This window comes from Macrobrachium nipponense, chromosome 1 (assembly GCF_015104395.2).
Source record: "Macrobrachium nipponense isolate FS-2020 chromosome 1, ASM1510439v2, whole genome shotgun sequence".
Taxonomy (NCBI): domain Eukaryota; kingdom Metazoa; phylum Arthropoda; class Malacostraca; order Decapoda; family Palaemonidae; genus Macrobrachium; species Macrobrachium nipponense.
Genome location: NC_087200.1, coordinates 107351554 through 107368116, shown reverse-complemented (window position 1 = coordinate 107368116; position 16563 = coordinate 107351554). Strand labels below are relative to the sequence as shown.

General features: G+C 45.6%; 1 protein-coding gene across 6 annotated transcripts in view; it reads left to right on the top strand.

Annotated features, from left to right (window-relative positions):
- The window catches only part of LOC135219535 (alpha-1,3-mannosyl-glycoprotein 2-beta-N-acetylglucosaminyltransferase-like), a 386065-nt gene that overhangs the window by 89626 nt on the left and 279876 nt on the right, over positions 1-16563 (top strand). For 3 of the 6 annotated variants that reach the window (XM_064256375.1, XM_064256373.1, XM_064256374.1), the window contains exon 2: positions 1204-1315. The exons of the other annotated variants lie outside the window; for them this stretch is intronic. In XM_064256375.1, the coding sequence (XP_064112445.1) occupies positions 1286-1315 (30 nt within the window). In that variant the 5' untranslated portion in view covers positions 1204-1285. The remainder of the gene's footprint in view (positions 1-1203; positions 1316-16563) is intronic. 6 annotated transcript variants of the gene reach the window in all.

Sequence of the window (16563 nt, the reverse complement as noted above, 5' to 3'; positions counted from 1 at the left end):
CAGGGCCAGGCAGAAGGCAGACTTATCAGGGCATACTGTTTGGCATGGCAGTATTGGGTCTCCTTTTGTCCAGCTCTTGTTTCTGCAAGCTGAGGAATGTAAAGAGTCATCCTCTTTCTAAACTGTATGGGAAGTTACAGGAGTCACTTTTTCCCCTTGCTCATTGCTTATGAATGGGGGGATAACACACCGCCAGTCAGTTCTAGAAGAGTTTCCTCCCACCCTAGGAGTAAGTCTTCTAAATAAAAGACAATAGTTTATTATTTGTATTTTTCCACTGCATGCTATCATACTTTCACCCCAATCATCCCCACACAATCTTTAATGCCAAAGGAATATTCTGGTTTATCAACAGATCAGTGGGTTATACCTTTTAACTCGCCAAGCAACCACTAATTAAGTGTTACAAAGCTTCAACGACCATTTGCAGCTCTCTTAAATAAAAATCTTTGGTTTGTATATCTGAGAAAAATACAAATCTTAAAAATATGCTCAGTTTTAAGTATAGCCAGTATATTTCATCCTCATCTGTATAGGAAAACATTTCCATTTTGAGGATTATTTAGCTGGTTGTTAGAGGAGTAGACATATCAGATTGTTTAAATACTGGGATGGTAATGAATTTGTTTGGCAATTTGCTATTTAATAACAAGTTTATTAGATAAAATCATGCTTTACAAATTCAATTAAAGCCAGCAGATTTGAGTGCTCATTCTCACATATATATATAGAGTAGGAATATCTATTAAGAAAAACTTTTTTTTAATTTTTTACTGTGAAAATGTTCTTCTAACAGTCAAGTGCATAGTTGTTAGCTTCATGTTTGTGTGCCTTTCATCTTACTACCATGCCCAGCAGTTTCTTTTGTCATTCCTTAGCTTTTGTATGGTATAAGTGCTGTTTCTTATTGAATATGATTCAGCAGAGCTTGGTTGTGGTTGTGGGTGTTGATTTTACAGCAACTAATAGTAAAGTCTTGTCATTTATTTGATTTAGATGAGCGTTTATTTGGTCCTTCTTTGGAGTTCTGAGTTTAAACATAGCCTCTTGAGTATTTTATATTTAGCATCATTTCCCCTTGACAGTCTTTTAGCCAGTACATATACTAACCAAATTGATACGTTGACAACAATATTAGCTTGTTAACGTGGGTGTGGAACCATAGCTGCATTTTGTATCGTTTGTTATTCCTATTACTGGCAGGTTTGTCTCTATGATCCACACCATCGAACCTGTGCTTCTTCGGAGAGTATTATGAGATGATGATCGATTCATCATCGTCATCATGATCTGTTGTGAGATGTTAAATAGAAAGGTATTGTTGAGCTGCTTTGTACATACATCCTGAAATGCAAACAAAACTTATGGGCTGAAAGTTAACATGACTTTAGGAGTAAATGGATCACTTGCTTGGACTTGGAATGAGTAAGGCCTAAGGCCCAAGTTGTCCTTTACATGCTTCTTGCAATGTGACGTATTGTATACATGACTAGTTATGCTGGGAGATTGAATGTTGTTAGAAGAATGTCAAATGGCAGTTGGATGCTAGCCGAACTCTACTTCTTGGTTTGACTACTAGTTATTTATCTGTACTTTTGTGTTAAATGTCCTGTGGTCCATAAGGAACGTACGTACGTATACACGTATGGGCTCTTGCTTCCATTGTGTACTCATTTGAATGCTTTGTGCATAATGTATCGGGGAATAAGATGTTTGATTTTAAAATAAATGGTGCAGGAGGCTTCATCAAGTTGTAACCAATATGTGCAATTAATGTGCTTTATTTGAATTGTTATATTTTACTAACCAACATTGATAACTCTGCTTTTAGCCAGAAAATGGTATTTTTATACTGCAAGTAACTAATATGCAGTACTACTCATTGCTCTATGGGTGTAGGCTTGTATTAACCTGCATTTAGCATGTGACCTACTGAACTGAGCTACTATCATGCATTTTGGTTTTTATGTATTTGTTGAATAACTTGTTTATGTTATTGGTATTTTAAGTTCATTTTTTTTATTTCATAGTAATATAACTATAAATTCTGTTATTGTTGCCATTTAATTATCAGTTCATGACTTGTAAGGAAAAAGCAAAATTACTGAGAATTCCAATAATTGTGAAGTCTGATGATTATATTTAGTTCTTGCTTGATTGTCATTAAAAGGATGTGTTGTAATTATTCCATGTGAACCAGTGTAGTACTCTGTAATTATTATTGTCTCATACCCAAAACATGCTTTGCAATAGGAGTTATACTCTTGTTTATATTTGAAGGACTTTGTTATCCAGGTTGTAGCTATATTATAAATTAATGTTTTTACAAACATCATATTTTGCATAAAGGTCACTTTGAACCTGAAGGATGCTTCCTGTGTGGCCCATATCTTTGAAAATGCCAGGCATGTCAAAAATTCACTTTTATTGTAGTGTCTTACCGAACAATTATAGAGCCGTGATTTCCACGAGCGGCAGGATACTAAATTCAAATTTAGCGCGTCGGCGTCGCCAACACTGGTGGTGATGACGTCATCTCCCTCCACTCGCGGGAGAACCAGGTACAACTGCCCAGGTGAATCCAATTCTTTTCCTGCCGGCGTCCGGTGAACATCGGTGGTCGGTGCGGTTGGATGACTTTGCTTCGCTTTTTTTCTTGTGAAATTGATCTTCGGAATTGGTGAAGTACACTTTTTTTTGGCGTTGTTGTTATTTTGCTTTTTATTTAGGCGTTGCCATGTCGCGGATTCTAGTCCGTCGGGAGTTAGGTTTTGCATCTCAGGATGTAAAACTAGATTATCCAAGTTAGAATATGATTCTCACACTAAATGTGTTAAGTGTAGGGGACAGGTTTGTTCAGCAGATCGAACATGTAACGAGTGTAGTGATTGGACTGATTCTCAATGGAAGTTTTTTAGTTCATACTCAATTGTTATGTCTCCTTTAACTACACCTCCTGTTCCTCTACTAATCCCGCTTCTCCGGCTTCCCGTGTAGTTTCTTCCGACAATCCATTGCCAGTCTGGAATCGAGGCTAGATCAGAAATTTTCGGTACTAGCGAATACGGTTTTGCAACTTGGTAATTCAGTTAAGACATTTTTGGAGAAAGCGGCTTCAGGTAAGAGTGTAGTTGAGGGTGCGTCTGTCTGTCCTGACACGTCTCCTAGACAAAGGTCACTGTCCAGCTCCCCCGCACCGGGGAGAAGACATACCGGAAGTCCAAGGGAGTCGATCGGGATTTGCCCACAGACAGGCGCCTCTCTTGTTGAGCCTGTTGCGCCTCAACAGGGCTCGGTTAAGCGTTGGAAAGGTGTTGCGGTCAGACGCCTTTCGAATGATTCAAGCGATTCGTCTCCGGTCGCGCGGCGCTCTTGGCGAGATTCGCCCGTTTCGCGTCCCTTAAAGAGGCGTTCAGGCGCCGATTCTTCGCCTCCTCCAGTCAAGCGGTATAAGGAGCCTGAGAGTAGGGTTGCGCCGCGGCCATTAGCGGCTCGTTCGTCGCCTCAATCTGTGCCTTTTTCGCTCCATCTACTAGTAGAGATTGTGGTTTTAGCGCTGTAGCTAGCAGTTCTAAGGGTGTTTCTTTAGGCGCTTTTTCGTCTGTTACGCCTGATGCGCCTGTTTCGCCTCGAATTTCGGCGGCTCCGAGCGAGGCGCAAGTAGTTTTTCCGCCTCCTGCTGAACATTTAGGCTCTTCCAAGCCTACGTTAACTGTTTTTGATTCGTCTCTGGCGCCTTTTGCGCAAGCAGTTAGAGATGTTAACCAAACTGGATGAATGAGTCCAAGGGTGGTTCGAAACCTTCAGATCCGGTTTGTAGTTCCGTCTACTTCTTCGGCGGTATCGGAGAATGAAGAAGAAGTAGAGGAGGAGGATTCACATCACCTCTCGTGTTATTCACGTCTCCTTAGATTTCTTCTGGTATCTTATCCAGATTATTTTGAGAAAGCGGCCCGCGCTCCCCAACTTCGACTTTTTTGATGAGGAGGAAAACTTCAGACCCTCTCCTCCACAAAACTTGGTTCTATCTAAAGCGGTTAGACATTCGTTGAAAGAGACGGAGAAATGGATGTCTATGAAAAGAGACTTAGGGAAGGCTCTTTTTGCTTACCCTCCCTCTAAGTTGCTTCGTAAGAGGTATAGGTTTTATGTAACTGGGGAAGCTCCTTCTCTGGGAGTTTCTGCCTCCTCCCAGGGAGACTTCTCCAGTTTAATCGACTCCTCTAGAAGATCTGCTTTCGCCGCAGCGAAAGTTTTCTTTACAGCGCCTGAGTTGGACCACGTTGTAAAGAATCAATTTAAACTTTTGGAAGTCTTTAGCTTCCTTGATTGGACTATTGGCGCTTTAGCGGCCAAGATCGAAGACTGTCCTTCTCTTTCTCAGGAGTTAGCGGAGGATTGGATTGGTGTTCTGTCCTGTGCGGACAAATCCATTAGGGATGGATGTATGAGTTAGCTTCGCTCATCGCCTTTGGTACCCTTAAGAAAAGGCAACTTTGGTGCTCCTTTGCTTCTAAAAGGGTTACGTCCCAACAGAAAGTCTGCTCTCTTGTTTGCTCCTTTTGTGAAAGATAACCTCTTTCCAGACGATGTAGTGTTGTCAATTTCGTCTGCGCTAGATAAGAAATCTACTTCGGATTTACTGGCACAGTCTACTAAGAGACCTAAAGCTCCTGTGGAGACTGTCCTTCGGTTTCTCCTCTGACCCAAGCGCCTTTTCGAGGGAGAAAACCCAAGCGCTTCTTTCGGCCGAAGTCGAATTTGCGACCTCAGTCTAAGGCCTCGGCCAAGGTTAACAAACCTTCCAAATGAAAGCTCGGTTCTTCATGCACCAGTGGAGCCAAGCTGGCGCTGTTTTGGGAGGAATGGGAAAACAGAGGAGCAGAAGCCTGGGTAGTGCAAGTACTCAAGTTCGGCTATCGTATTCCTCTCGTTTCACCTCCCTCGCTCTCACCTGTGCCAATTCCATTCCAGCATACTCTCCGGGCTCAGACAAATTTCTGGCGCTAGCCGCAGAAGTGGAAGCGCTTGTTCTCAAAGAAGCGATAGAACAGATAGAAGGGGATTTTCCTCCAGGCTTTTACAATCGCCTTTTTGTAGTTCCCAAGTCATCAGGGGGCTGGAGGCCGGTTTTGGATGTGAGCGCCCTGAACTTGCATGTCCAGAAAACAAAATTTCATATGGAGACCACTCGGTCGGTTCTGGAGGTCCATCAGACAGGGGGATTGGATGGTCTCTCTGGACATGCAAGACGCTTATTTTCACATTCCGATACATCGCGAATCTCGGAAGTACCTGAGGTTCATGTTCGAAGGCAAGGGGTGTTTCAGTTTCGGGCGCTTTGCTTCGGACTAGCGACCGCTCCTCAAGTTTTCACCAGGGTTCTATCCCCGATAGGAAGCTGGCTGCACATATTAGGAGAAGAATCTCCCTCTATCTGGACGATTGGCTTCTCCGGTCGGATCAGAGAGTCGGTGCATGAAAGGACCTTGGAACAACTCTGGATCTTGCCAGAAAGTTAGGAATTTCTGGTCAACAAACAGAAGTCCCAGTTGGTTCCATCTCAGAGCATCCTTTATTTGGGGATGATTCTGAATGCTCAAGTTTTTTCGGGCTTTTTTCTGTCCCCGAAGAGGGTTCAAGGCTGTCTGGAGACAGTTCAGGAGTTCTTGGACAAAAAGGTAAGTTCTGCCAATCAGTGGATGAGGCTCCTGGGCAAATTGTGACGTTGGGAAGACTGCACATGAGACCTCTGCAGTTTTTCCTGAGAGCCTCTTGGTGCAGGAAGACACAACCAGACTCGATTACCTTTCCTGTCACAGATCAAATAAAAGAGGACCTAAGGTGGTGGCTCTCTCGAGCAAGGTTGGAAGAAGGGTTAGATTTACGACCCATCCTCCCGAACCTACAGTTCTTTTCCGACGCATCGAACACAGGTTGGGGAGCCCTACTGGAAATCAACGGACTTCAGGAGCTTGGTCGGAGAAGGAGAAGAAGTTCCACATAAATGTAAAGGAACTGTTAGCAATTTTCTGGGGCTCAGACAGTTTCGGAGCTTAGTAGAAGGTCGAGTAGTGGCAGTGCATTCCGACAACTCCAAACGCTCTCTCGTACGTGCGGAAACAGGGGGGGACTCAGTCTTTCTCTCTGTACGAAGTAGCCAAGGATCTCCTCCTGTGGTCAAACGAAGCGAAGTTCAGCTAGTCCCGAGATTTGTTCCGGGAAAGATGAACGTCCTGGCGGACGATTAAGTCGTCAACAGCAAGTGTTACCTCTGGAGTGGACTTTGGACAACAAGATTTGTCAGAGACTTTGGCGCCTTTGGGGACGACCGTCAATAGACCTGTTCGCGACATCAAGGAACAACCGTCTTCCTCTCTTTTGTTCGCCAGTCCCAGATCCTCTAGCTTGGTCGGTGGACGCAATGCTGTTGGATTGGTCGGGTCTGGAAGCTTATGCATTCCCTCCGTTCGGTCTAATAAGAGAGGTGCTGAACAAGTTCATGTCGCACAGCAATGTAACGCTAACGTTAATCGCTCCCTTTTGGCCCAGGAAAGAGTGGTTCCCGGACCTTCTCCAGTTTGTTAGTAGACTTCCCCAGACTTCTTCCTCCAGAGAAGTGGCTTCTCAAACAACCTCACTTCAAGAGGTTCCACCAAAACTTGTCCGCTCTAGCTCTGACAGGGTTCAGACTGTCCGGAATCTTGTCAGAGCGAAAGGATTTTCAAGAAGAGCTGCAGAAGCTATCGCTCGTTGTAGGAGAGAGTCTTCTAACAAACTCTATCAAGGGAAGTGGAGAATCTTCAGAGAGTGGTGTAGAAGTGCTAAAGTCTCTACTTCTGCGACCTCTTTAACAGAAATAGCAGATTTTCCTTCTATTTCTTAGGAACTCTAAGAAACTGGCTCCTTCGACGATCAGAGGATATAGAGCCATGCTCTCTTCGGTTTTTTCGACATCGAGGTTTGGATATTTCCTCCAATTCAGATCTGTCGGACCTCATTAGGTCTTTCGAAACCACTAAGCTCCCGCAAGATACAGTGCTTGGAACTTAGATGTGGTGCTTAAGTTCCTCATGGGGCCACCGTTTGAGCCTTTGAAGTCGGCTTCACTCAGGAACTTGACTAAGAAGGCACTCTTTCTTATTGCACTACCTTCTGCTAAGCGTGTCAGCGAATTGCACGCTATAGACAAAAGAGTCGGTTTCTCTCAAGGCAATGCTGTATTTTCGGTATCTTTGACCTTTCTAGCCAAAAATGAGAATCCTTCTAATCCTTGGCCGAGGAGTTTTGTGGTAAGGAACTTATCTGATTTGGTTGGACATGAGGAGGAGGAAAGGCTCTTATGTCCAGTCAGGTCTATTAAGCAGTATCTGTTTGCCACTAAGGGTATTAGAGGACAATCTTCTAAGCTCTGGACCTCGGTTCAAAATCCCTCTCGTCCTCTTTCTAAGAATGCTATATCGTTCTTTATTAGAGAGCTTATCAGGGAAGCTCACTCGCAGTCCGAGAACGACAATCTTTCCGTTCTGAGAGTTAAAAGCTCACGAGGTTAGAGCAGTGGCAACTTCTTTAGCATTCAGAAAGAATTATCTTTAGCTTCGATTCTTCAGAGCACGTTCTGGAGATCGAATTCGGTTTTTGCGAGTCATTATCTCAAAGAGATAGAAACGGTTTTCGAGAATTGTAAAACGTTAGGTCCGGTGGCGGTTTCTGGCATGGTGTTGGGAGAAACGGCACAGGGGTCGTTCACCTCTATGCTAACTTTTCACCTTGAATAGGTTGTCGAGTTCAAGGGAAGCTGGGGGTACTGAGTACCTGGGATACTCACCAGTCTGTTAGGTCAGATTTTACAATGGTTGGGTATATATGTTTTTAAATCTGGTGTTGGTGACAAATGTTTTGTATGATTGAATTTCTGGTCTTAGCCCAGGGCAAGGGCAATCTTTGTTGTTACTATCCTCCGTCAGTCAGCCTTGACTCGCTTGAACTACGGAAGGATTCCACTCCTGTAGAGGCTAACTTTGGTCAAATTCCAATTCCTCTACAATAGTAAGAAGAGCACCGACCAGAGACAGTAACAGTCTGCTGTAGCTCTCTTACAAGGTAAGGTACAAACAGACACCTTGAGTGTTACTGGTATTGCAATAAATGTAACCATTTAAAAATACTAGTGGTCCACTGAATCCTCCCACCTTCCCATAAATGTAATCAGCTCTATAATTGTTCGGTAAGACACTACAATAAAAATGAAATTTTCATTATTAAAATGAAGTTTTATTGTATACTTACCGAACAATTATGATTATACCCACCCTCCTCCCTTAGGTGGACGGACGGGCAGAAAGAATGGATTCACCTGGGCAGTTGTACCTGGTTCTCCCGCGAGTGGAGGGAGATGACGTCATCACCACAGTGTTGGCGACGCCGACGCGCTAAATTTTGAATTTATGTATCCTGCCGCTCGTGAAATCACGGCTCTATAATTGTTCGGTAAGTATACAATAAAACTTCATTTTAATAATGAAAATTTCATATTTAAAACAAAAGAATCTCAGGACCAACAAAGGTTGATGTGGAAACACAGACTTTCATACCTATCTGTCTATCCAATTTGTGTTTATCCTTGTGACACACACTTACGGGCTGTTATTCTCTATGAGGTATTCATTAGAGGCTCATAGTCAACAGAAAGGTTCTCTATGAATAATGGGACTGTCATGACTCTGTACAAAGATATTGGCAAATTTTAGGATCTCATGGAGGGAGGGGTGAAATAAAATGCTTGTCCAGATAGATATTAAATGCAGGGATTCTACAAATTTATATTTGCTCAAAGACTCCATACAATCCAGCAGTGTTTATTACCCAGAACCAGGGTGATTTTAGCACAGGCCAATCAAGGTTTGCAAAATGGCTCCATACAATCCAGCAATGTTTATGACCCAGAACCAATGTCATTTTAGCACAGGCCAGTCAAGGTCATAGGAACAGCAGTTGAAGGATTTTTATTTTTTCCAAAAGCTTGAAGTATACATGGTTTTTGGATGTAAATAGAAAATACCAAGTGATGAACCTGACTCAGCAAAGACCATAATCTCAGATACAGAATATATTTTCTCTACTATAACAATCTGAGAACACATTATAGTTTTAAACATCTAACTTACCTGTTAGTTATATATATAGCTCAAGTCCCTGTGACATCACGGCAGAATTTCAAAACTTGCAGCAATTGCCGATCAGGTAGTCAGGTGTACCACCTGTGCGCCCTCTACCCAGGTACCTGGAACCATTCCAACTATTCCGCAGATCTTCCCTGCTGCTGTTTCGGTGACATCGTGGATTTTCGCTTGCTTTGGCCCATGTTTTTTCGCAATTGGTTTGGTGAAGTACACTTTGGCTTTGGCTTTCGCTTGTTGTTGGGTGCATGTGGATCATCTTGATAACGATGATGGATCATAATGAATGATGATGATAAGAGAATTTTTGATTTAGAATATTATTGCTTTGACTCTTGCTTATTCTTGATCTTTCTTTTGCATTTTCCAAACATGGCTAACTCTGCTTCGAGTGTAAGAATGTGAGTGAGAGGATGTAATACTTGGCTTGCTAAAACCTCGATAGATCCTCATTCAATTTATATGAATTTAGAGGCAAGAGTGGTGAGTTGGATGATAGGAGGACGAATGTGTCCATTTACCTGAAAATGAGTGGATGGATATTATTGCTATTTACGAAAGCTTGAAAAGAATAAGATCAGGAGAGCGAAGAGTAGTATGTCTCGCTCTTCTAGAAATAGTCAGGGAATTGACAATTCTTTTTCCCTTGCTAGTGATCCTATTGATCCTGCTTCCGTAGTAATAGTTCCTATTCCCCCTACTGATACAGGTTTTGGTCCAACTTTAAAGGACATGATAGCGACCATTCAAGCCCTTGGTAGAGGTAGAATCCCTCGTAGAAACAAGGGGAAATCATGGTCGAATGTGAGAGATCTTAAAATCACAAGTTACAGTGCTAAAATCAGTGCAAGTGCAAGTGCAGTGGAGGGTGCGACCGCTCGGACCTGTTGTGCTCCTAGTCCTAGACCTCTTCCAAGCTCACCAACCCCTGTGAGAAGGAATGTCGACAGACGAAGGGAGGCGAGAGGCTTTAGCTCCCGAGTGGCCGTCCCCTCGAGCGTACCTGTTGACGATCCCCAGGATGCTCACCCTCGCCATTGGAAAGGTGAGGTTAAAGTGTTTTCTTCGTCGTCTGACGACGCAGTACCCAGACGGGGCTGGCGTCAGACTTTGAAATCTAGACCCCTTAAAAGACAACATCCAGTAGAGCAGGACGCCAAGCGTCAAGACAGCATTGGTTCCTTCTTCCTCTCAGCTTAAACCTTAGTTGGGGTCATTGGTGTCTTGCCACATGCTTCTAACATCTTCTGAATGGCTCATTTCATAATTTATTTATGCAGATTCTTATGTATTGATGCTTTTCCTGGCTCCAAGCCTCATTATCGGTTCTAGGGAAAGAGAAAGTGCACAATTTGCACTGCTAAAAATTGGAATGCCAAACTCTGAACCCCATAAACATGGGGGTGAGTCCATTCCTTGAGCCAAACATCTCCCACACATTTCTGGGCTCAGCCCGTGTCGCTTCGTGAAATGTATCTAGTTTGGTGAAACTCCTTATTCCGTAACACCGGAATTGTACTGAGACTAGTATACCTACCAGCTATATCGGACACCCACCACTTGCCAGGAGAGCAGAAAGAGGCTAACCCCTATGTGATTTACTTCGGTATCCTCCGGTGTTACAATATATCACTCTCTGGACTTGATCCAGTTACTCAGTGTCGATACTCATGTATCTGTTCACTTACAGGCCACCCATTGCCAGGAATCGGGATGCAATGCCGTCCTACAGGACCCCTGTGGGCACGATGTCTGCGCTATCCGCTACGGGGACATCACGAGAGTTGCTCCATCTGCTATGATCTTGTAGATCAGGTTACCTCCGGTGTAAGTATACTCCGGAGAGCAGGTGCTATATATTTTGGCCTATTGGAATACAGTCCTAATAAGTGATATATAATATGATATAAGCATATAGTTTTATTTCCGTAGCTTAGTGTTTACGTATACTAACCTTCTCTTACAGGCTGCTCAAGCCGTCAGGGACGCCTCGTCAACCACCTTAAGAGCCTGGGTTGGCGGATTTGGGAAGAACGTAACCAAGGGGCAGCCCTACATCCTCGACAAGAAGATGGTTGCCCTGATCTTCCCCGGTGGGAAGTCAGCCTGCTACGTCGACCCGGCAGCGGCGGCCCCGTATATCGCCACCATCGAAACATCAGGTGGCCCAAGCCTTGGCAGACCGGGGAACTCTGAAATCGTCGAAGATGTGCCGACTCTCAATCTGGACCAAGAGCCCATTGCGGTAGGTGAGGCAGAAAGTTTGTTAGATGAGGCAGGTTTGTTGGGGGCTCAAGGGCTTCCCTTGGGCCCTTCTGGATCGACTTCTCCTATCCCTTCTTCCTCTTCCTTTCAAGGCTTTTCAGAGAATGAACTGTCAGTTAGGCGAAGTCCACTCAAGCTATCCCTAAGGTTAAGGGAAAGCGTGAACCCAAGACCCTCGAGAAGACGCTGCCTAAGAAGTCAGCGCCTTCTACCTCTCATAAGTCTCTGGCTCACCATCCCGGAGCAGAGAAGACGAGAGCTTCATCCTCTCACTCTAAAGGGTCCAGAGGCAAATCCTCGTGGGACAAAGCTCAGCTCCCATCTAACCCTGAGCCTTCGACCTCCACGGGGACTCGCCCTAAGACTCCCAGCGGAATCAAGGAACCTAGTCTCTTTGATACCGACGCCTTCACTGCTAATATCATGCAGCAAATGGGAAGCTTTGTCGGAAACTTAGTCCAAGACAAGTTTCAAGAGATGCTGTCTCAGATCTCAGCTTCCTTCGAGGAGTCAGGCCAGTCGATCCAAAACATTTCGGAAAGGCTGGCAACCAGGAGAACCTGATGGCAGGTCTCCTAGAGAACCCATTGGCAGTTCTTCCACAGCCCGGCACGGCGGCTCAAGCCATGCCGGACTACAACACCCTCCCTCCTTATACGGCGAGCAATCCTTGGAGGATGTCGTCTTATGCCCCCTTTAAGGACGGGATGCTAACGCTGGCGGACTGTGGTACTCGATGGCTTGAGGACTTCGAGTTCCACCCAGCTGGTTTGCAACCCCCCTTCATTGGTTAAGGCCGCCTTACGGAGGCAGCGATGAGGAGGGAGGATAAGATCCCCAAAGAGACCGTGATTTTCGGTCGCGATTAAGCTCAACGAGATTGGCTGAGGAACCTAGAGGAGTGGGAATGCATCAACACCAGGATGCAAGCCTTCAAGAGCGCCTTTACTACCATTTTTGTGGTGGACGGAGAGACCCCTATTCCGTTCACCACAAAAGTGGCGGAGTTAACTCTTCAGGCCGCGATGAGGGATGAACCGATGCCTCAACTCCGAGAGACGGAGCCCACGTCTCTCCTCCTCCCAGGTACCGATGACCTTTGGTCAGATCTTCCGGCCACGTTTACAGTAGGAAAGTTGAAGCCAGATTGTGCTTTTACACAATTTAGCGAAAGGCTCCCTAGGCTCCCAGACAATCTCATACAGGCAGAGTTTGACGCTAGAACCAGGTTGGGGAGATCCCTCAATACCCTGGTGATGACCGAGGTTTCGGCACTGACATATAGTAACGAACCTCTGTTTAAGCTAATAGCCAAGTCACATCTCCATACGGTGCAATGTGACTTGTACGACTTTGCAGTAGCAAGACGTAATTGCAGAAAACACGTCCTGCAAGAAGCTACCATCCGCCACGAACCTAACAAGTTGCTGGCGGCTTCGATCTGGGGGGCTGACCTCTTCCCAGAGTCGGTAGTTAATTCTGTCCAACATGAAGCAACAAGGCTCAATCAGTCTTAAGGTTCGCTGGGGCCTTTCAAGCAAAAGGAAGCCAGACCCGACTTCCTCAGCTAGAAAGACCAAAAAGCTGAGGAAATTCCAGCCTTTCCAGGCTACCCAGCAACAGCAGGTAATGCAGGCAGTGCCAGTCTCACAGGTGGCACAGCCCTCCACTTCAAAAGCTCAGACCCAACAGCAGTTCCTTCTATTAACTCCTCAGGGACAAGCCTCCACCTCTTTTGCGGTCTCCCCGGCCTTCAACCCAGTGTCTGAAGGCCAAGCTTTCCAACCTTTTAACAGGTTTGGGATAGGCAGCAGAGCTAGGGGTGCATTTCGCCAAAGAGGTGGCGGAAGAGCAACCAGCCGAGGGAAACACCTTCGAGGAGGACGCGGGTGACGACCTGCCCCGAGTCAGTGAGAACTCTCAGGTAGGAGGGAGGCTGTTCCTTTATCGTCACAGATGGGGATTCAGCAATTGGGCACAAAGCATTGTGTCCAAAGGACTAGGGTGGAGCTGGACCAAAGGTCCCCCTCCATCCAAGACCTTCTATCAACAACCGACGTCGGAATTGATGGAGTATGCCCGAGAACTCCTTAAGAAAGTAGTGTCAAAAGTGAGGCATTTAAAGTTTCAAGGTCGCTTGTTCAGCGTGCCAAAGAAAGGCTCAATCAAACGAAGAATAATTCTAGACTTGTCCCGTCTAAACTTATTCATTCGTTGCGACAAGTTCAAAATGCTGACTATCTCGCAGGTGAGGACCTTACTTCCCCGTGGGGCCGTCACCACCTCTATCGATCTTACAGAGCCATACTATCATATCCCCAGTGGCAAGACACTTCTGCCCGTACCTAGGTTTCAGGCTAGGGAACTAGGCATTCTCCTTCAAGGTAATGCCCTTTGGGTTGAACGTGGCCCCCTGGATATTTACGAAGGTGGCGGAGACAGTAGTTCAACAACTAAGGTCCCAGGGGATAATGGTAGTTGCGTATCTGGACGATTGGCTCGTTTGGGCAACAAGCATTGAAGAGTGCCACAAAGCAACGGTCAAAGTAATACAGTTTCTGGAACATCTGGGGTTCCAGATAAACAAGACCAAGTCCAGGCTAACACCGGACTCCCGCTTTCAATGGCTCGGCATTCAGTGGGATCTGAACTACCACACACTATCAATTCCGGCGTCCAAGAGAAAAGAAATAGCCAAAGCAACCAAGCAATTTCTCAAGTGCAAACAGACATCAAGGAAAAGCCAGGAAAGAATCCTAGGCTCTCTTCAGTTTGCCTCAGTAACAGACGTTCTACTGAAGGCAAGACTGAAAGACATAAACCGCATCTGGCACTCGAGAGCAAACAACAAGTCGTGGGACAAATTGTTAGCTATCCCGGCGATACTTCGCAAACGACTCTTCCCCTGGGCGGAGGCCAAGAACTTATCCAAGTCAATTCCTCTACAGTTCCCCCCTCCGGCATTAGTTATCTACACGGATGCTTCACTAAGTGGCTGGGGAGGATACTCTCAGTACAAAAAAGTACAAGGGACTTGGTCCCTCCAATTCCGCCAGCTTCACATCAATGTGTTGGAAGCTATGGCGGTATTCCTCACTCTGAAGAGACTTCTACCAGCCAAGGGATCTCACATCAAGCTGGTGTTAGACAGCGCAGTAGTAGTACACTGCATCAACAGAGGAGGCTCCAAATCAAGCCATGTAAACTGTGTCATGATAGCCATATTTTATGCATTCAACTTACCTGTCAGATATATACTTAGCTATAGACTCCGTCGTCCCCGATAGAAATTCGAATTTCGCGGCACACTCTACAGGTAGGTCAGGTGATCTACCGCCCCGCTGCTGGGTGGCGGGAATAGGAACCATTCCCGTTTTCTAAGAACAGATTTTCTCTATCGGCCGGGACATCAACATTGTTGTTGTTCCTTCTGATTTGATTTTCGTGTTTTTTCATCGCTATTGATCTTCTAAGCCGTTTGTTTTGGTGACGTATTGGATCTTTGGTTGGGCATACTCTTTCGTGGACTGTTATTTGGACTTGGTTTTTGGAATTTTCTCATAATGTCAGATTCTAGCTTTGCGGTTAGAAGACAGTGTGTAAATGAGGGATGTATGGTGAGGCTACCGAAAGCTTCGGTAGATCCTCACACAGTTTGTAAGTGGTGTAGAATGAATGAATGCTCTATATCTAACACCTGTGATGAATGTGTAGTTTGATTGAGGAAGAATGGAAGAATTTAAATTCCTATTTAAGGAAATTGGATATGGATAGGGCTAGAAAGGCTTCCTCCAGAAGCGTAAGTAGGTCTCGTTCTAACGAGTCAATTAAATTAACACCTAACCCTAAACCTGTATCATCTTCCTCTTGTACAACTAAGACTGCAAATCCAGCAACGGAAATTGCAGATCTTAAAGCTGCACTTCAAAGGATGGAACGTCAAATGCTAACTTTACAAGGTAAGCGCAGTGATAGTGATGCAAGTGTCCCTAGTGCAGTGGAGGGTGCGTCTGATTGGCTTCATCTCGCTCCCAGGCCTAGACCTCTTCCAAGCTCACAGGCCCAGAGGAGAAGGAATGTCAAAAGCCTTACGGAGGTTATGGAGAATCCCCACCGATCAGGCGTCCCCTCGGCAGATTCTGTGACGACCCGAACTGCCAAGGATCGCTATAGAAAAAGCATCCTAAAACAGTGTTTTTCGTCTTCAGATTCTTCACCTAACGTAAGGGGCTGGAGTTCGGATGAACTGTCACGCCCCTTAAAGAGGAGTTGGAAGGCTCCAACGTTGAATTCAAGCCCTGAGCTTTTCTCTAATGGATCTCCCTGCGAAAGGAAGAAAACCAAGTTGATTCCTACGCACAACTCGGAGTCCCCTTCCTCCTCTAGACCTCCTTCACCTGCATCAGGAAAGGAAAAAGAGAATGCTGCTGCAAAAATCCTACTAAATGTACAGGAGCAGCTCTCCGCTTTAGTAGGAGTTTTTACGAAGGAGACTCCCAGAAGAAAGGACTCTTTCCTTCTGATAAAGAGAACTAAAGGAAGAAAAGAAGGATCTAACATAAAAACTGCGGATTCTCTTCGGACGAGTATGAAGAATGCGCCAAAAGCGCCAGCCTGGCGCAATGCGCCAGATACGCTAGAGGATCCATATGAGCCAGTAGCGCCAGAAGCGTCAGATGCGCCAGAAGCACCACCCTGCCGAAATGCGCCAGAAGCGCCATTCTGGCGCAATGAGCCATGATCGCCAACCCGGCGCAATGCGCCACAAGCGCCAGCCGGGCGCAATGAGCCAGAAGCGCCATCCAGGCGCCAGAATATATGGACTTCTTCCAAAAGACATTTAAACCAAGAGGATTTGTCTAGCTTTCGGAAGGATAAGCCCTTACCTGGCAGGGACTCTAGGTGCCGCACAGGCGGCCGTAGCCCCTGTCAGGATAGGGTTGGTTCCGTTGAGAGCGATAGGAGAGGACATCCTTCCTCTGACAGGAGAGAAAATGTCACACAGGCGGCCGTCGCTCTTGCCAGGAGAAGGAAAATGTCGTGTTGCAGGATCAACCTATCTCTCGTAAGGACGCAAGTTGCCGCACAGGCGGCCGTCGTTCTTGCGAGAGTGGGGCAG